Genomic DNA, 21,201 nt, shown 5'->3' with positions numbered 1-21,201 from the left:
ATATATATATTGCTCCCTTATGATATATAGAATGTACTGAAAGGAATGTGATTTAATTATAAACATGTATGTATATAAATAATGAAGAAAAAAAGTTTCTTTTTTTCATAGACATTATAGATAATTACTTTGTTACAGTAAAAATTATACTTAAATATATTATTCTAAACGAATGAGAAGTTTAATATATTATATCAGAGATGATACATCTGCTTATATACACATATAAAGGTTAGACAATGAATGCTGGAAGTTATGAAGTGAGAGAACCGGGTTCTCCATATTTGATGTTTGCATTGCCCAACTGAGGGACGTAAATTGATCATTCAATTTTGACACTTTTTACCGTCATTTTAATTGAAAATTATCACGGGTTGAGTGTAATTTGTGCAACAATATCTACAGGGTTAATATATATTAAACATGGATGATCTAGGTGAGTAAAATGAATTTTAAATATTCAATTGATGAAATAACCTCAAATTTGAATCGATCATACTGTCAGAAACATTTATGTTTATAAGAATACTTATAACATATTATCATCTAATCATGTGTATTATTTATATCTTTTTCGAGTTCTAACTTTAATTTTTGCTTTAAAAATTTAAAAAATATGGAAATTGTGAAATATCACTTCTCTAATTTTATTTTAAATTTTTCAAATATGATATCAATAAATCGATGTTATAATTATACATGTATATTTATTTGTTCACACACACTTAATATAATATTTATATGTGAACAAGTATTATTGATAAGGAATGCTAAAGAAAATCAAAAATGCAATTTCTTTCTAATACATCTAAATATGACGTGACAATCTTAATTCTATTGTATTTCACTTTTGTTATTATTTATATATGTACATTCGTAAATATAAAAGGTATACATCTTATTATTTGTAACCAAAGTTGTATCATTATGTATACGTATTCCTTTCGCAGTAGTATTTTACATAATGTATTTAGATGAAAATTGATTAGGACTAGATTTAGTTGCAAAATATAGATGGCATGCTGTAATATTACGAATTTACGAGTACCAGGCGAGGTGAAGTACGTAACTGTTATCTGTATTACCATGGTAACATTTTGTTGCGTCACCGTTAAATGCATCACATGTTAGTTAGTTCATCCCCAGTAACTTTATTAATCGCGATACAGGTTTTAATTATAAATCTTTTTCCACAAATTCTTCCATCTTGATTTGCTTAACGCATCACTTATAATATCTATATAATCAGTGTTAATTATATGTTTGTCATAATCATATGCGATCGCAATGAGTTTATATCATTACGTATTTATACCTTCAAGTGCAAACTATAATGTTAATAAGTAGCGTTACTATCATCGATTATCATTTTGAGATAAAATTACGCAATTGCAATGTAATGATCTCTATTTTTTAATAAAATTAGAATTTCTAAGCACCTCTATAAATAAAAGCTTCTAAGTTAATTTAAAAAACTGCGAAAAATTTGAGGAACACGGATGGTTGCACGTGGTGTATTTATTTATACCGGAAGAGATTTTCCAAAATCCGCATAATATCGCAAGTGCGCTCTGGGTTATCGTGTGCCAACGATTCTACGTATTTTTAGTGTATTTCACGGAACCGTTGTCCTCTTGTTTTAGCATTGCTCGGAGAGGATGGAAGTCGTGAGTGCGGGCGAGCGCCTGAAATATACTTGTACATTTGAACTTCTTGTTTTCCTCCCGTCGAATTCACTCTATTCACAGAGTATTGATACCACGATTCTTGCTCTGTTGTATTTCAACAAGCGGTGACAATTCATTCTACAATCATAGACAATAAAAAACGTATTCATTCAGCTTCTCGCATAAAATCTCAATAATACGTTGTGTGTGCGTGAGTAAATCTGTTGATTGTAGCAGTGTATTTAAACGTGAGCGGAAAATAATTGAAAGTATAAATGAGATAACGATCGATAGACTACTACTATTTATAAAGTTGCTTACCCTTGATGCTCTTTTCTCTTCTTTTTTTTAAACTTAATAGATTATTCTCCTATTTGTGGATTCGTATGTATAAAATTCACAGACGGCATTCAACAAGTGGTCGTGTGGTGTGTGCATCATCCCCACCACTAATCGATCGTCTACACAGCTCGGTCGTTCGCGATAGACAGTGAAGAGAAGCATTACCGCAGTAAAAGTGCTACATAATAGCATACATGCTTGTACGCGATGAATTCGTGATTTCGTATGAACTAACATAAAATAAGTAAACGGATATAAGTGTGATTATATTTTCAAGTGGTACGTTAAAAAAATGGCTATGGATCGAACAATGTACGGAAAAGTAGAACCAAGCGCTATTTATCAGCCCTATAAAATCACCATCACAAAAGGTTCACCACCAGGATGTGAGTCGATAATTCTTTTTATGTTTTTAACCCTTTTAATTTTGCGTGATTTTAATGCTTTGTTCTATAACTTTAAAATAGAACGATGATATGAAATTATTTCTAATGATTACGGATGCATACGTGCATATATGCGACCTTTTTGCATATGTAATTAGAATACCGGTCTGGATTACTAATTAAAAATTGTTCTTGATATGCTTTCTTTTCATAGAATTAAAATTAGAGACATTAGTTAATATATCGATTTAGTATCTATGTCTGCGTTGGTTGTGTTCACGCAACTTTGCGCGATAACGTAATATGAACTTTCAAATTAAGCTCAATTGCTTCTGACGGTATTATTTTTCGTCAGTTCATAGAGTGCGTTAAAACGTTTTGAAAGGGATGAATTAGTCGTGCCATCCTTAAATGGTTTTATAAATATAAATAATTATTAAAATTAGCTAGTTTACATTTTAGTTAGATTACATTTATAAATATAAAAGGATGGGTTAATTTTATTCACGCATGTCTTTTTGTTTACTATTTTTCAGTAACTAATTTACTACTTACTAATTTACCATTTCATGTTTTGATAAATTTATAATAGTCTTGAATCGTTGGCGGAAATGAATCTCTGGCATATTTTCAAAGGTTAATATATAAAGTAGCCAACCTTAAAGATACGGAACTTCAAATCGTTTTCGTAATTTATGAAAAGAATTGCTATAAATTAAAAAAATTAATTATTATTATTTGAAACATTTTTTAAAGAAATCTTCTAAAATTAAAAAGTGTACATGTTTTGACTTTTTCGCATGTGCAATCACACTATATGTGGATTTAAATTATTTTTAAAATGCACATTTAATTCGGACTGAAGGGATGACTCATGATGCAACAGATCACATCATTTTTTTTGGAATACCTTTCACCTACAATGTGGGTCGCCTTGACACTAAACTTTCTGAAATAATTCTCGAAGTCATTATTTACGGACGATCTTTTTATGGAAATCTATAAAAGAATGTGATACATAGTTCATTTTTATTTGTTTCGAAAGAAATTTGAATTAAAAATATTGTGTCGATATTTTCGAGTGGCGTCATCTGTTTGATCACACAGGAGACAAGGTGCTGATGTATCGACACAAGGGATCAATTTTATCGGTAGTGCCTCTGTCACTGTATATGTACATAATTAATTATTAATTCTTAAAGATTCCTTTTCCATTTCTAATGTGAAAGACTTATAAATGCATATTTATATGCACTACCAATTTTTTCTTGCCAAATAATTTAGTAATTTATTTTATATGAGTTTTATAAAGAAAATCAAACATATGTATGTATATGTTTATACGATGAATACAATGAACAGCAATATGAAAGTTGTTATCATCAATATGCATTATTACATTTCTAGTCGTAATGCACTAGCTTTTTTAGAGATACAGGAAACTGCGCTTATTTATCATGCATTTCATTGCATAAAAGCTCATATAATGATCCAATGTGTGCGTAGGAATCTCTTCCTTGAACAAACCTTGGTTTGATTTATACATATCCATATGAGGCACGACAGTGTGTGATTTAACTTCCTACGCTTACAACTGGCATACATGACTCGAATAGGATTAACGTGATCCATTCTATTTTCACAAAACGATCTACAATTTTTTTACTCTTGTGTTACGAACAAATTCGTAAATCCTCTGATTGGAAGATACCGCTCTCCCGAAGGAAGTACAAAATCCAAAATAGTAAGAGAAAACCGTGGCAAAAGATGATAGGTAGTCGAAGTTATTCTTGGGTATTTTGTCGTCATGAATCTAGATGTAAACATATATATGCATCGCATGAAAGAAGGTGCGAAACAGAGACGAAGAACGAGGTTGAAAAGAGGGAGGAAGGAGAAGAGGGACAAAGGAAGGAGGAGATGGGTTCACGTAACACAGATTCTGTAGATGCAAACTGAGAAAACACGTGCTGGCAGTCCTACCTGATCTCGCAACACATACGTGCCTCCTAGCCATCATATCTTCGTTTGTTCATTACCTTCGACACTTGCACGTGGCGATAATTTAATGTGGTATGAAATAATTTAATTTCATTTTTTGTAATCATATAGATTAATTGTAATACAATAACAATTATCTGAAGTGTCAAAGCATATCGTCATTATTAAATAATATAATTATGTCTACAAGATAAATGTTTATCCGTACGTGTGTATAATTGTACCAAAAGAGTAAGTACATACTAAGTAATAATTGTCAGGGAAGGGATCTATTGTATGTATAGAATGTTTCGAATATTTTCATTAGCCAAATTAGAATCGTATAATCGTTGTCGTTCTTCATTTGTGTTTGTGTCCCACTGTTCGTAAACAGGACTGGAGGTCAGTCTTCATATCATCATCAATATTTGGATAGGTTACTCTCGAGTTAATCATAAGGATTACATTCTTAAAATTTCAATTCTCATTCTGTTCTTCGGTGATATATTAAACTCCAATTTCTAGTGTCATTTGATTCAGTGTCATGTCGTTGAAAACACAGTGATATGACTATGACCGACATTACGAGACCTGTATCGCCGATTACACCGGCTCGTTTGGCAACGATCCAACGACACGCACGCTGGGAACAGTATATAAGTAAGTAAATTTGGTGCCAATGGTAATGCGAGTTAATGACAGTAATCACTAACTTTGTTTATGCAGAGATCGATGGAAATTATGATTGCATCGAATCCTAATTATAATTACGTGCTTTTTTGCGACCACGTTTTTGTTTTGCTTAATCAGATGTTAATAGTAATAATACATATTCGATGTAATACATTGAAAGCAGAAACATTTTGATTTAAATACCTGCGACTGTAATACTTCTATATGATTTATTAAGTGTCTAGAGTCATTATCGTATGTGTCCAATTTCCATGAAATTTATGACGAAAGTGCGTTACGCATATCGTGCAATATTAATGTCCAAATTGACTGTATGATTCAGCAGTATAAAATAGATCCGGGGGAGCTCGGTAGGCTTCCTGCCAACCACGAATTTCATTCAAACGCGTTGTTATATTGATTGAAAGTCGACACGAACTAGATCTGAAACTCAATAATTCATCATTAATTAAAAAATACTACTGCATTAACATTCTTGTTTCATAATGTATAAAAATTTCCCTTAAAGATCTACTTTATCGACAAAGCAAGAACGCAATATTTGAATTATTATATTCGTTTTCTTATCGTCTTCTAACCTTTAAGTTACGATATCGAGGGTCCAATTCAAGGAACATTTCAATTTCCGCGAAAGAGCACATCCATCCGATTCACAAGTAACTGTCTAGTTCAGGTTCTACCCGCGAACCATTTCTTCGTAGCTGGCTAGGTTGGTTTTCCTTGGCTTCGCGAACCAGCCTCGAGTTTCTACTTCCCTTGTTGTGAGAATACTCCCTCCATCTCCTGTTCCTTCTCCTTCTCCAGACCAGCTTGCCTCCTCCAGGCTTCTATTCTCCGGCTTCGAAGCCGGTCGCTTTACCGAGAACTTGATTGACAATCAGTACCGTTTTGCCGATCATCACAGGTTCACGTGTGCAAATCTCGCCGATCCGATAAGCACGTGACAGTTTGTTCTCTATATCGTGATTTTACATCGCCCAGGGGAGAGTATTGGACAGAGATAAACAAATAGAAAGGAATGTATCGTTGGTGTTGCACGCGATTATTGAAAGGCGAACGTGTATAAAGTATTTACACGGACGTTAGTCGAAAATTTCGCGAGGTCTGCGATATTATCAGTGTCAAATCGTCGACGATTTCGACGTCGATCAGTTTCGTTTCCCTCTCTCGATTAGAGAGTAATTGCACAGTTGTGAATAGAAGTGTGGAAACTACACGATCTCGCGAATATCCCACACGCGTTGCTTTCGATTCGACTGGAAATTGGTGGCGAAGTTCGACGTTCTCGGAACAGTGGGTGTGTCGCAGTTTGTCTCGCGATGGAAACAGGATGTGAGTCGCAGGCTGGGGCCGATAATCTCTACGAGTCCTACAATACCGAGAAAACGGAAACAAATCTTCTCAGTCTTGGTAAATGATTCTTTTATACGTGACTTTACGACGTTCACGGAGGTTTACCTTGTACGCTTATCTCTAAGCTTTGCTCGTTAAACAACGCTCACGTCATCGTCTTTTTTTCTTTGTTATTCTGCCATGAAATATCGAAAATATTTGAGTGTGCATATTTTCAGCGCAAAAACATATTCACATAGAGCGCAAGCGTTGATGATCAATCGATATTTCCAGGTGGTAAGCGAGAAAAAAAGTTCTTCATTTTATTATCGTAAAGGAAAGACAGTTTTTATCATGGAATATAAAAATGTGTGAATAAACGAGCAATGTTAAAGTGGTTTACTTACTGAACTAGTTCATCTTGATACTGTTTTCCAATGAACTTGCCTAAATTTATACTGACTCGATGTTAGCAGCGCTCGTTAGTCGCTTCGATGAAAACTTAATGTGCTTATCGGTGTCGTTGACACCATTCTCGTTATTTAAACAACACGGGCAGCCATTTTATTACTGTTTGCGATAAATGTATACAAAAATTCTGATACACCTGAAGCAATATCTGAAGAAAAATAACAAGCTATGCCTCTTACTAATATCTTCTACGTGAAATCGGCCAATTTGTTTTATTCTTGCAAAGAGGTCCATAATTCAATTGCCTTCTTGAAATCATTAGGGATAATTGAAGATACTTCTCAGCGACGTTTTACAGCAATTATTTCTTGATTTCAGATGCGCTATTGGCAGACCTGCAAAACACAGTGTCATCGGAAGGAAATCATGTCGGTAGTAACGCCACTCCTGGTTATGGATCGCTGAACGGCGCGAGAACCACCGCCTATAGATCCTACGATAATCGAACTTCTCCGCTTCCGCCGCAATCGGTATGTAAATTTTCTTTGTTATATTTCAATAGGAAAAATTTTATTCTTCTCCATTTACGCCAATGGATTCAATTAACAGCGCTGTCAAATGTGAAAACTAATTTCGTATCATTTACAATGGGAGAAATATTTGTGTGACGTACTTATAACACAGTCACGGTACATTATTGTTGAACAATGCTTCGATACACGAATATTCGTATATCTCGGTTTTTGTAATAAACGGAGAGTGATAATTATTTGACAAAATTGGCAAAGTATTTAATAGAACATTAAATTGCAATATTCGTTATTAAACTATAGATGTTTATGTATTTATGAGATACCTAAATGTGCAAAAACATAAAAGATATTCAAAGGAAATATTTTTTATAATATTTAGGGGGTGGATCAAATTTCTGTTTTTTTATAAATCGTAAATTTGTTCTATTAGTGATAAATTGTGAAAACTAACTGTCTTATCGATATCGCGTTTTATTCGCAGATGATTAGAGAGACTTAGTTGCTTTAGGTTGCGGTTTGCTAAGATAGATGGCGAGTGTGATATGTTCGGCGCGGCACGCTTTTCTCGCGGTTCCATTTTAAATTTTACGGTGACCTTCTCTCGAGTTTCCATAATCTCACGAAACGAAACGATCAAACGTATGCTAGCGCTTCGCTGAAAAATTGCAGTTGGACGACTCTGAAAATAACCTAGAATTTACGATTATGATTTCCTCGTTTAATCGGACAAATTGGCAGACACGGTCAATCAGTTGTATTTTTCTATCTATCTTATGTTTATGTATCTATCGAAGCCAACTTTGTATCACGATCATTCTTGTAACATATTTTTAGAGGCGGCCGTGGAAACGCGTTGCTAGAACTTGTCCAACACGAGTGATCTCGCGTCACGCGTTCAAAATAAAGTCGAAACAGAGGTAAACCTTTTCTTCCAATTTCAGAGGAAATTCTAAAGAGATGTTCGCAAACGAGCAACCATGCAAAATAGTTACATTCCAGTGGTTGGTGTGACGCAAAGAATCGGCTAAAATTAGAACCGATATCGCCTCTAAAATTAACCAGTCGAGAGTCGTCAAGCTGCAAAAAAGCTATAGATCCGTGAAAAAAATGGATATATCACGAGAAACGAGCTCGTATTACGTGTGTCCAGTCGGATCCTTTTAAACCTGCGATCGTTTATTGCCGCGAAAAGATGTCCAATGACTTAATCATCGATCCGTAATTTCATGGTTAATCGACTCTGAAATATGTTCCACGATGATGAATCGTATCGGATTCCGGATCGCGAGCATTACTATCCGAAACTATTAACGGGCGGCATTCGATCATTTCGCAGGAAATTGACCAATTACCTACCTACAGTGCAGTCACATTTATTATTACGTATTTAATGTATATATATATATGTAAATCGAGTCGTTTCCAAATTTAGATTCTAAAAACAACGCTAGGCTTTCGTCAGCAATTGTTATAGATCACTGTAAAATAATTGAGGAGGTTTTCAAAAAAATACATAGAGTTATTGGAAATATGTGGCTGCCAAGTATAATATTTCATAGTCAAATAGTTAAATCATTATGGAATCTATATTTATTGTGTACCTATAAATACATAGTACTTTAATCCACTAAAGTCTAACGTTACGGTAACTATTTTCTTCCGATATCACGAAAAGTCGTATTATATTTTTGATTTGAACTTTTGGCTTTCGTAAAATATTCCATTGTTTATTCTCTGATACATTTCTCGCATGTTGAAAAGACGATATATAATACCATAACTTGTGCCCCCCCTCCCCCCAGTAGTTTTAAATCGTATGAAAAAACTGTAACTAAGACCAAGACACTTTGCCTGATCCACCGTTCTGTTGTCATAGATCTGTTCTCGAGAGAGCTGCTGTAGTTTTTTATTTCGTAATCGGTCACAAAAAAGAAAAAAGAAAAGAAAAGAGAAGCAAAAATATCTTTCGAGTAGGAAGAAATGTAAAACGATACGAAGGTTGGAAACTAAGAGTTCTCGAGTTGGACTCGCACGCTTATCGATCTTTGCCGCGGAATATTTGTTACGTTCCCCGGTGGTATTATCGATTATTTCCCAGTGGAAGCAACGATGCATCAATTATTCAGGTTCTCGACGTTTGAGTTGGCTGCAAAGTTTCCCGGTTCGCGTGCAACACGGTTTCCATCGCGCCAACTGCACAGTAACCAATTGCCAAATCCGATTCCTGCTATAAAGTACAACTTCATCCGAGATTTAATTGCCTGATTCCGTCGCCATATTTCTTGATCGTTTCGAGTATTCCCTTGTTGCGTAACACGTGGTCGCTTTAGGCGTTCCACCGAGTCATCCTTAGAGTGGTAACTCCTCCTTGCTAGAATATTCCACGACAAATAGCATTTAACATCTCACAGCTATAATCATTTAGAAAAAAGAAACGATATGACGACGCGGTTTCATTCCATCGTTTCTAATTACGTTATCAAGTAGTTAGTTTAATGGAGATATTGATATAGTCGGGCAGTTGATGTTTGAGACATAGCCAAGATTTATCGGCATATTGAACAGGAAACGCATTCACCGAATACCAAACGTCTATTGCAAATGACAGGCGTATCACCTAGCGGAATTTAATTGAAATTCATTCGCTTAAACAGCGTTGAAAGCGGTGAAAACAGAGAAACGATACATCTGGCGATACATCTTTGTTCATAATTTCCTCGATTAAGATAAATGAAAAGGTTCGATGGAAGAAGAATTCTATTTCGAATTTTCAAAGCTCGTTTTAATGTTCATTTATACATAGATTATCTTCATTACTATTCAACTTTAAATTGAGCTAATTCTAGGTAAAATCCATCTTCGATAGAAAAATACCGTCGGTAAAATTTACTTAACTATAAGATTTTTATATTAGCTTTATCAACTTTATCCATAATTTTTTCAGATAAAAGTTGAATTTAAAGAAAAAAAGAAAGAAATTCAACTTCATAGTTCTCTTCAAACATTAAAACAAATTACTACACGTATTCATAAAACTTTAGACATTCAGGGCAACATTCTCCATACACTTTTTCGCTGAGCCTTCGTATATTTTATCGATCGTCGGTGTCATTGTACAATCACTGGTCTTCTTCTTTCCCGTCGTATGCAAGCACATGAGAAAAGACCGAGGCATAACGGCTGTGCATAGATAGATACGTCACACGGTTTCTGTTTCACCTAGCGTGTTTTACCATTCGATCGAAGAAACAATTTTTTCACTACTAAACAAGGATATTCAGTACTCAGAAACCCCGCTAGAGGCTTGCTCGAAATTGCCGTGAATATAGCGGATATCTTTTCGAACATTCCTGGAGCTTCGTCTTATAAATAGATTTTATTGCACCTATGAAAATCGTCATGTTCCATTTGCTGCTATCAACCTACAAAGGAAGAACCAAATCCAAGGAAAATAATGGTTTCGCGAGAAATCACTGGCGATAACGAAACACGTGTAGACCATTGGAGATTTATGTTTGTGGCGAGCATAATTTTTCATAGTTTTACTAGACGACGCTGGCGTGAAATAAATCATAACGTCGTGCTCTTCTTCTTGGAACACTTGCAATGTCGCGAAACACTGCCGCTGGGTGACGCTGATTGGCGTTCTCGCGTTGAGCTTTCGGCCACGATAAACGAAAAGTTGGCGAAAACCTGTCGAATCGCGCACTATTTTCCTTTGATGCGAATTTAGCACGAAACGAACCGTGTTACGTATTCGTACGGGTTCCAATGCGATTCTCGAGAGCGTTGCGTAAACCGTGCGCGACTCTCGAACCACGCGCAATCCTTTTAAAGGAAATATTCGACTTTGAATCTTCCTTTCGTTTCTCGAATCTTTGCTCCTCAAACGCGACTTTCTTTCGCGGTTCAGTGTTAAATAATATTGCAAGAAACGATCGAGAAGACACTGTAAATGCTAAAATTGAAAAACTTTGTTTTTTATTCGAATATATCTTAAATGTAATTTCCCTTTTCAAATAATTTACCGACAATGCTAAAAGATGGTGTCGCAGCAACGTTGCGCCTGTAAAAAAATGTATAAGTTGCAATAAACGTTAGTTGTCTGATTTTTTTACTTTTCTCTATGCCGTCTATCTAAACGAATGGAACATCGAGTTTTCTTTATAACTAAGACAATTGCACATACAGGATTTTCTACGGATACGCTTCCCTTTTTGAACGAACTTGGACTACGTTAAAATACATAAGCTTCCTTTTTTTTAATTATACAGCGTTTTATTTTTTTTAATTTTTAATTATACAGCGTTTTCTTTAATTATACGCGATTCGTTGATTCTGGAAAAATGCGCGATTCTTCCAATCATACAATTTACTTTCGAATCTATTCTTCTTAAATAAAATATTTCTTGTTAGCCGTCGAGTACTGGCTGACACTGGAAAAGGAAATCGGTACGCAGTTCATCGATTCTCAGACGATACGTGATTCTCGGATGAAAATATGTAACTTTTAAAATCTACCACATGGAAATTTTTTGGCATCTCGTAGAAGTACCATCGTAATGGAATTATTTTTGTAATCACCGCGAACAATGATTTTTCTACTCTTCGTCTAGTAACTAACAATGAAGATATCGAACTCCATCTATTTATTAATTTCTTCATTCAAGGAAGATATACTGCGACGAACTTTCACCCACGACAATCTTTAAGAATTAATTTTACATACTTCTCTCTTAAAACACGTCCTCTTCGTCTTCTACTGGATGAATATTAGACGAAGTTGGGAAGCACGGAGGAAATCTCCACAGGAAAGTTTGCGTTCGGCCTATTTTCGCAAGTTTGGTGAATCGGTGATTTATGAAGTTCCCTGTGTCATTGTAGATCGCGGCGGTTTATAGACCCGTGTTTATTTTTTGATCGACCAGCCTTGACGAGCAAAGCGTTTCGCAGGCTACGATTCCACGTTCGAGGGATCAGTGGAAGAAACTTCGACCAGGGTTCTGCAGGATTGTCGGACGTACTGCGACATTTTCTTTCCGTCGGTGGTTCGCTATGGATATTTTTGGAACGACAACTCACTGAGCAACCTAGTTTCCACCATCAGGATGTATCGTTCCGTATCACTTCATGATGATGACGAAAGACGAAAGAATATATTAGATCTGAATAATAAGACGTATCAGACGATCTTAACCGAACGTTATCTGATAAACGTGTCTTCCTACGTAGTTGATTAATTATCAGCGATTTAATCGGCCGAAGATCAAGTTGGAGCAAAGTTGATTCGGTTCTGGTCGTTGCTCATTGAATCGCCGGAACAAATTCGCGGTGCTTCTCTCTTGCTCGAGGATTTTGCAACAAACGAGTAATGTTGGTCGGTTTGGCGGGCAGGTTTCTATTAAAAGTGCATGACGCCTTGTCCTCCGCGCGACCACCTAATTGATAATGTATTTACAAATTCCGCGCAGCATCTAATGACATCATGTTTTGAAATAATACCGCTTTTGCGGCTACTTGGCATCTGTCTCTTGTCCGCGACACTTTTTTCCCTCGTTCTTCCCCCGAGTAACGAACAAACGTACGCACACGCACTTGACACAACTCTCCTAGTTGATTCTCATTCGCCTGTTAACGCAAATATTCAGACCAATCGAACAAACGAACATTACAACCAACGAGAAATTGCTATTCCGCGATAATCCTGGAAAAATCTGTCGAGAAATGGACATATCAGGTGTAAAAATTGGATGAGTTAAATATCGATGATAAATAAAGTTGAAAAGGATCGATAGCGAACGACGAACTGCTGTTGCAGCCGACTTATCAGAACCGCGAGGCCATCGAGGAGAGCATCGCGAAAGGCAGCGGCGGAGGGAAGATGCCTTCCCTGAACAACAATCTGTCGGAGTTGGACACGTTGTTGCAAGATCTGAGCAACGCTCGTTACAATGCTCATTATCAGGAAAGAGGTCAGCATCCTATTTTCATGTCTTTCGTTTACATCAGTTTCGATCAGATACGCTAAATTAGAATTTGACGAAAACTGTGCAACGACGATGATCGAAATATCGATGACCGTAGAGAATCGCGTTTCCTCGGGAGGAATGAATGGTGATTCTAGTCCGATGCTTCGTTCTCCGAGTAGCATGTCAGCTTCAAGGCCCACCGTCGATTCGTTGCTCGAAGAATTGAGCACCGCGGTACCGAACGGGTAAGCGTTACTCTTTTATTCTTGGAAAAATCACGAACGAACGAGAAGGAGGAGAAAAAGATAAAGTTGGGAAGTTTGCAATTTGAACACGGTACTTCGGAGTTGATTTTAACGCGATCTTCTTCGTCAGGGATTATCCTGCCGATGGTAGAGTGAAAGTTACCATTCAAGAAACGTCCACGGAGGTGCAACCCGTGTACGATGGTTATCCTCCTAGACAGCACGGATCGTTGAATCGCAGCGAGGCCCAGAAGAGTTATACCAATGGTCACACCGCCAGCAACGCTACCAAGGAGCTTGACGATTTAATGGCTTCTCTCTCCGAATTTAAGGTACGGTGTATATCAGGAAATTTGTCTCTTATATCTTGTCTGACGCGTCAGCGCAATCGTCAGATCTCCTACCACCTAAGAACAATTACGTAATTCATAGATTCCTCGACACCGGGTGCAATAAGCGTTTGTAATGTTTGCTTACTATTAAAATCACTACAGAATGAGAAAACAGTGCCGTTAAAACTATCCCTGCCCATTCTTGGCTCCCTAAGTTACCAAAATAACTTCCATTCCACCATCCACCATCTACCACTATTCGACCATCTACTCCTCTTCTCTCTCTTTCTCTCTCTCTCTCTCCTTTTCTTCATGTTCACCGATTTTCCGTGGTAGGAGAGGGAAAATATAGAAGGTGGGGAATATAGTGATCCACGAAATCTCTCAAAGCTTTCAGCCAGTCTGCAAGCTCGCCTCTGCCAATCGACATCTCTCGCGGGTCCTTAATATTTTTCAGTTTTCAAATTTCAAATTTTCGCTACCTTGACACTCCGCCTCTAATAACATACCTCGCCGATTTTTCAATTTTCTTTCATCTCAACATCTTGCAGCGAAATATCGTTCGCTTTCCATGCTCTTTCATTGCTCTTCATCCTGCTTGATTTGTGAGAATATTCTGAAACATCATGTTCTTCGCCACCCTGCACCGACTGGCTTTTTTTTTTTTAATTATATGTCGTACATTTGCAGATCAATAGTAGTTCTCATCAGCTTCAAACAGTGACCGATTCTCCATACGCCAAGCCGAACAAGGCGACCAAGAGTTCGCAAAGCCCGTTGCCACCCGAGGGCACGCAAACTCGAATTCATATCACCGAGACTCACACTACTCATCACCACCAGCAACAACACGGAGAGCCTTATCCACCGCAGCCAGCGACTCAAACCAAACAGAATCAGTTGGATTCTATGCTAGGAAACCTTCAAGCCGATATGAGTCGTCAAGGAGTGAACACTACTCAGAAGGGATGCTGCAGCGCTTGCGAGAAACCAATCGTGGGACAAGTAAATCCAACTCAATCGTCGTTTGGATCATGCCAAATTTGTCGACAAAATTTGTATATAATCAAGTGATAAATTATGCCTCTTACAGGTGATCACCGCTCTAGGTAAAACGTGGCACCCTGAACACTTCACATGCACCCACTGCAACCAGGAATTGGGCACAAGAAATTTCTTCGAAAGGGAGGGTCATCCTTATTGCGAGCCCGATTATCATAATCTTTTCTCACCACGCTGCGCCTACTGCAACGGACCCATTCTGGATGTAAGGCGTCCAACGAAACCCACACGCGGTGTTTCGATCTAGTATTACAGCAGGTTCTTGTTATTTTCAGAAATGCGTAACCGCGTTGGAAAAAACTTGGCACACGGAGCACTTCTTTTGCGCTCAGTGTGGCAAACAGTTTGGTGAAGAGGGGTTCCACGAGCGGGACGGAAAGCCGTACTGTCGGGAGGATTACTTCGACATGTTCGCGCCGAAGTGCGGCGGATGTAATCGTGCTATTATGGAGAATTATATCTCCGCTCTAAACAGTCAGTGGCATCCGGATTGTTTCGTCTGCAGGGTAGGTTTTTCGCCTGTCGATATTTATCCGTAACAAATCGTTTCCATTTGCAGCAACGCTTCAGGATTAATGCGAAGTATCGATGAACTGTTTGCACGGTTCAGTAGCTTTAAAATGTAAAACTTGCAGGATTGCAAGAAGCCGGTATCTGGGAAGTCGTTTTATGCGATGGAGGGCAAACCCGTTTGCCCGAAATGCGTTGGTGTCGATGATGATGAAGAGGAAGAGGAAGAAGCATAGGCGATGGCGAGCCATTGCGTTGCTTCGATTTCTTATGTGAAAAGCCCTATTGTTCCCCTCTTTATGCTGTCAGGCTGCAAAAGTTTATGATCCTGACTCTTCCCCCTTCTTCCCATCTTTTTTCAACAGGTGATTTAGGTGGCCCAGAAAGGAAGAATGCACCGATTCGACTTCATCCCCATCGTTATCTGTCTCTCTCGAAATTCCTATTCATTTACGTACACGAACACATACACGCACACATACACACACATACACACGGATAAATGTACGGTACACATTACAAACAGCTAGGGCGTCGTTAGGATTACAATAGGATTCTACGAGAAATTATTCGATGCAGCCGGAATTAAATTTTTGCTGTTAAATTACGTTCTCTAGATAGATAAATATTATTAACAATCGATCGTTACGCTGATGTCAATTGCTAGTATTGTATGCGAAATAAAAATAAATTAGGAAAAAAAACAAAAAAAACACACACAACACAAAGAGTTAGCTCGTGACTAGGATGCTGCCGCTTGCCACGTGTCTTCGTTGAAGGCAGGTGTGTCGGACGCCGGCATCCTATATTGATCTAATGATGTTTGTCAACGCGTAGATCCACTACAAATTACGATCTGTAAATTTCACGGGCTACTCATATATTAGCTATACATTATCCCATATACATACACGTACAGCAGATATACGCGTGCTTGAATACGCGTAATGTATACTTGTCTCGTTGAGTCGTTCTTCCATATTATGGAGTAGTCGTTTTACATTCATTCATAAATGAACAGGGACTAAAGAAACGACATTATCGTATAGTACTGTCTTTTCTATTCTCTGTGATCATGTTCAATACAGTCATATATTTCTTTTCTCGTGAAAAATATTTCTAGTTGATGTACACGCTTCTTTTGTTTTGTATTCACAGGATTGTAGACAAAAGTTTCAAGGTGGATCGTTCTTTGATCACGAAGGTTTACCCTATTGTGAAACTCATTACCACGCTAAGAGAGGGTCCCTATGCGCAGGGTGCCATAAACCAATTACAGGTACCTGCGCTTTCATACCTTCTACTAATAATCATTATGCCGGTAACCACTAATCCCGTAAATAAACGTTATCTTCTTTCAGGTCGTTGCATAACCGCAATGTTCCGGAAGTTCCATCCCGAGCATTTTGTATGCGCGTTCTGTTTAAAGCAATTGAACAAAGGTACTTTTAAGGAACAAAACGATAAACCATATTGCCACGGGTGTTTCGACAAATTATTCGGTTAAAAATCTACCGCAAAGTATTCGTATTTGTAACATAAAGACGAACAGGCGCTGTTTCGCTTGGTATTACTTACAATTTTTATAGGCTGCTCACATATGTCTATACCGCGTAGAATATGTAATCGCTTTAGTCATCATACACAAGTACTGATATTCCACGATTCAAGCTTCGTATCGTAACCCGAAGCAGCCTTTGGAAATTTTTATAAATCTCAATATGCAAATGGTGCAACAATTCAATTATATCACGTATCGTTGTTTATTCTTATGCATTCTTATCATAAGAATAAGGTAATAGGATAACTGTGGTCGTTATTATCTTCCATTGTCCTTAATAAGGGCACGTTGCTAATATTTTCACGAATATTTTATATTACGTATTTCACATTGACCTACAATCTAAGGATTATTAAAGGGTGCTAATTAGTAGTTTATTTTTACCACTAATGTAATCTTTGAGAGATATATCGAAGAAAAAAGCTGCCAATTAAAAAAGATATTTATGAAATCGGAACACTACCAAATGTTTACAATTCTGATAGATTTGATACGTGTTTATAAAATATTTATATTTACGATTGCAATGATGCAAGTTGTATTTTCCAATATAAAAGTTTCTATACAGGTTAGTATTTACCAGGTATTTGAATATCCACAAGAAATACAATATTACAAATATCAATAAATATGACATAAATTAATCAAAAGCAAAATATTCCATAAGTGCATAATGTAAGAGCAGTAAAAATATGAATTAAAGATTAATTTTTGTAGTATTTTTTCTTGAACGATTCCTATTTCCTACTTTTTTTATATAAAGACTAGGATAAAATCCAAAAATAGACAAGAGCTTTTTTTATAGTCTGTTTATTTGGCATACTGTTGCACAGCAGTATTCATATTGTTTCACCAATAAACATTTAAGAGATACTATATACAGTAACATTCATTCCGTGTTTTATCATTACCGTGCGAATCTCTATATCGAGATAAATTAGAAAAAATGTGTTTTAAACTATAATGTTTTAACTTTAAGAATACACGTATAAAAGTACGAATGGAAATGTACACTTAGATGTGCTATTGGTTTATAAAGTGTCATAGCTTGCGCTATACATATTATTGCCGACAAAATAAGAAAATAAGAAGTAACTATCTAATCATATGAATGCTTTCCCGCAAGTCCACAAGTATGATTAACGCGTATCACAGATATTGTCTTTTGGATTTACTTTTTTGAGGAAATTGTCATGCTAATGTTGGAAATAATTCAGAGAAACTTTCGTGCCAAAGATCCGACAGACCTATGTTACTTTTTTCAAGTCGTATATCAGAATTTGGAGAACCGTGCGATTCGTATCCATAATCGGACGCGTTAGAATCTAATTTCGTATGTGTGTAACTAACATCCACATCTTCGGAATGTATACTCGCCGGCGACATAGAATCCGTATTTGTGTAACATGGTGATAACTGATTGGAATAATAATTCGGTGTTATGCACGTTGAATCTTCGTTCGAACAAACACCATCCGTACAAATACCGTCCGTAACTACTTCTTGAACGCATTCTTGAATGCTTACATTGCTTTCATCTCCTGGATAAATGATCATTACGGAATTGGTTGCCTCATCGTAGGTACCATAAATAGTGTCTAACTCCTGTGTTTCGACTTCTTGTTTTACTTCGACCTCTGACTTTATTGACGCTGGTGCGGTTGTGTTTGTGGTATAAGGTGTACTGGCTGTGCTAGAAACAGAATGCCATGGTTGATGTGTATTCATGCTTCTACAGGTTCCATTGGTTTCCACATCTTTTGATGTCTGCCCCACCATTCTTTTTGAATAGTGACATTTCTCAGTGGTATTTTCCTTAACTGGCACCTACACAAGACACAATCATTATGTCATTAACGAAAGGAAGACTGAGTTGCAAATGAAAAATATAAATTCAGAAACGAATGAAATGTTTAACAATATTCAAGATTTGCAGCTTAATTATTAATAATCAATGATTTCCTATGGATTTCAGAATATATCAAAATGCTTCTATTCTTTCAAACAAATCATTCATTCCTAAAGTCTAAAGCAATAAAATCAAATTATATGATGTAGTTGCTTGACAGATCAATAACGATCAATAATACTCACTTGTTCATTTGTCCTATGAGGATTTGCTTCCACTTCTGCTGTAACCTCCCGTAGAAGGCTTTCTGCAAGTTCTTCAAGTCGTTCGATGTAATCGTCTCCTTGGAAGTCGCCAAATAATTCTTCAAGAGGAGGTAAATGGTCAGTATCTTCAGGAGAATTGTTGCTCCTGGGGTTAGCGTCAGCGACGGTGCCAGCTGTGTTGTTCCACCCTGCTGCAGAGGGTGAGTGGGGGACACTGTAGATCCCAGCGAGGACACAGCACAGCCGACACGATTCTGGCACATGGAACAAACAAATTCTCCCGCGTTCTTGGTCTCTCTTTCCTTCCTCAATCTTTTCGTTTCTGTGACTAATATTTCGTTTTGCGATCTTAACATCGAACATTCTTGCGTCAACAGTTCATTTTGTTCCCTTAAAGTTCGAACAGTTTCTTCCAATTCGTCAAGTTTCGCTTTTTTACGGTCCCGAGAAGTTTGAGCTGCTACCCTATTTTTTAATTTCCTATAAAATATCATTTCGGATTAATTCAACACTAGTTTCGAATGTTTTCTAATCACATTATGAACAAAAAACATAGGACATTATTATAAACATGACATTTGCCGCCTTTTATAAAAAACCAATTTTAAAATTCAATATGTAATTTCGCCAAGTTCTTGAACGTTAAAATAATATCAATATAAAATTAGTTATGCAGTCTAATATTGATTAAGTTAAATTAACATAACAGTTAAACTAATATTATTCGTGTCTTAAAAAACATCGTAGAAAACTCGATTAAGATATTTCCTTCTTCAATTATTTCATACTAAAATACTTCTTTTTAGTCACCAAATTATATGAAAAATTCAATTTTAAGTCGGAAAATCAATAGAAATGGATTTATCATATTTCGATAACGTATCTATATATGTACTCTGATTTTTATTTATAATTTTCATTTCTTATCAGCGTACTTTCTCTGTAGTTTTTCCTCCCATGTCAAGTGATCTAGCCGCCGTTTTTTTCCACGAACGCATACATCTGTTTTGAACGATGAACCGTCATCTTGAATTTCCTCGTGCTTAGTCATTTTCTTTGGATCCATTCTCGTTTTATCGGTTAATAAGGTAGCGGAAAAATTTAATTTCTGCACAGATTTTGTTAATTCCGTTGCCGATATAACGCCAGGCGTCTTCGACGGCAGGCCTTTAGGCAACGTGATGATAACACTTTTCAGTACGCTCATAATCAGCCATAAAATATGGAATGGATTTACTATTGTCACTTGCTTTAGAACTTCACCACCCCTATCTATCGTTTGTCCAACTTCTGGAACCACCGAGTGCCGGACGCCGACTGATCCAATACATAACACCGAAGGATAGAATGTAAACTCCGTACGCTTTTTCTAACTGATGTAATCGTACTGACGAGCTGCAACATTTCAGTGACTGCAGAACATCCTAGAACCACACTTGCATCAGCCTTTAATGTGACTGGCTGAGACCAGGAACGTTACATGTGGAGAACCGTTATTGGTCGCCGCGTCCGTGCTTCTTCACATATTCTTCCACTACTACATGGAACCAACAATTACATCTCACTGACGTCATCCCATACGGTACTATCGCATCATTCACATAGCATCACTTTTTTACGGCGGTTCCACCTACCACACAAGCTCTACCTATAAACTACCATGCTTGTAATCTCTTAGAAACATTCTCTATGTAAAAATTATGATGTCATTCTATAAGCTTTTGATATTATTTTTCAAATCTCGTTAAATTATAGGAAGCTTACATCATTTAATGGGAAATTTATTAGTTACAGTTGATGGAAGATATAATTAAAAGTTTCATTGATGTTTGTAAGATATTCATCGAATGTCTACTGAGCATAGGTGAAGAACGTAAATGAAATTCTAATCACGCTACGTATCTCAACGTATTTGTAAAGGAGAAAACGACTATATAAAGAAAAACTATAATTTATTACGATATACAGGATTTTATAAGCAAGAAAACAAAGTAAAATAACTGACATAAAATGCATTTAATATAGGCTTGTAAAAAGATGCGTGCCAAAATTTTCAAGCTCTT

At 36.7% G+C, this 21,201-nt stretch overlaps 2 protein-coding genes and 1 long non-coding RNA gene across 8 annotated transcripts; 1 reads left to right on the top strand and 2 right to left on the bottom strand.

Moving 5' to 3' along the window:
- The first annotated feature begins 235 nt into the window (after positions 1-235).
- LOC126871893 (paxillin-like) lies at positions 236-17,742 on the top strand. 6 transcript variants are annotated; one of them, XM_050631220.1, is made up of 10 exons: positions 236-436; positions 7,190-7,341; positions 13,163-13,316; positions 13,429-13,558; positions 13,689-13,890; positions 14,581-14,895; positions 14,984-15,157; positions 15,228-15,458; positions 16,621-16,741; positions 16,824-17,742. In XM_050631220.1, exons 1-10 carry the CDS (start codon positions 424-426, stop codon positions 16,967-16,969), a joined length of 1,638 nt encoding a protein of 545 aa, XP_050487177.1. In that variant the 5' UTR covers positions 236-423; the 3' UTR covers positions 16,970-17,742. The 6 variants fall into 6 exon arrangements, with proteins under 6 accessions (XP_050487177.1, XP_050487174.1, XP_050487178.1 ...); XM_050631217.1 differs by lacking the exon at positions 236-436 and adding an exon at positions 2,160-2,395; XM_050631222.1 differs by lacking the exon at positions 236-436 and adding an exon at positions 3,968-4,468.
- LOC126871899 (uncharacterized) lies at positions 8,912-13,156 on the bottom strand. The gene is made up of 2 exons (XR_007691780.1): positions 11,801-13,156; positions 8,912-11,770 (listed from the first exon to the last, which is right to left on the bottom strand). It is a non-coding gene; the product is annotated as an uncharacterized LOC126871899 (long non-coding RNA).
- Positions 17,743-18,555: 813 nt separating the features above from the next.
- LOC126871897 (X-box-binding protein 1) lies at positions 18,556-20,613 on the bottom strand. The gene is made up of 3 exons (XM_050631226.1): positions 20,074-20,613; positions 19,118-19,618; positions 18,556-18,850 (listed from the first exon to the last, which is right to left on the bottom strand). Exons 1-3 carry the CDS (start codon positions 20,343-20,345, stop codon positions 18,748-18,750), a joined length of 876 nt encoding a protein of 291 aa, XP_050487183.1. The 5' UTR covers positions 20,346-20,613; the 3' UTR covers positions 18,556-18,747.
- Between the last annotated feature and the right edge of the window lie 588 nt (positions 20,614-21,201).

The sequence above is a fragment of the Bombus huntii genome, chromosome 12 (genome assembly GCF_024542735.1).
Source record: "Bombus huntii isolate Logan2020A chromosome 12, iyBomHunt1.1, whole genome shotgun sequence".
In the NCBI taxonomy this organism is placed as follows: domain Eukaryota; kingdom Metazoa; phylum Arthropoda; class Insecta; order Hymenoptera; family Apidae; genus Bombus; species Bombus huntii.
This window is presented reverse-complemented; position numbering and strand designations above follow the sequence as displayed.

Coding starts and splice junctions, on each gene's coding strand:
- LOC126871897 (XM_050631226.1), bottom strand. CDS start 20,345: ATGAGCGTACTGAAAAGTGTTATCATCACGTTGCCTAAAGGCCTGCCG. Junction 19,619..20,073: donor GAGGAAAAACTACAGAGAAA/GTACGCTGATAA, acceptor GATATTTTATAG/GAAATTAAAAAATAGGGTAG. Junction 18,851..19,117: donor CTCATAGGACAAATGAACAA/GTGAGTATTATT, acceptor TGTCTTGTGTAG/GTGCCAGTTAAGGAAAATAC.
- LOC126871893 (XM_050631217.1), top strand. CDS start 2,302: ATGGCTATGGATCGAACAATGTACGGAAAAGTAGAACCAAGCGCTATT. Junction 2,396..7,189: donor AAAAGGTTCACCACCAGGAT/GTGAGTCGATAA, acceptor TCTTGATTTCAG/ATGCGCTATTGGCAGACCTG. Junction 15,158..15,227: donor GCAACGGACCCATTCTGGAT/GTAAGGCGTCCA, acceptor TGTTATTTTCAG/AAATGCGTAACCGCGTTGGA.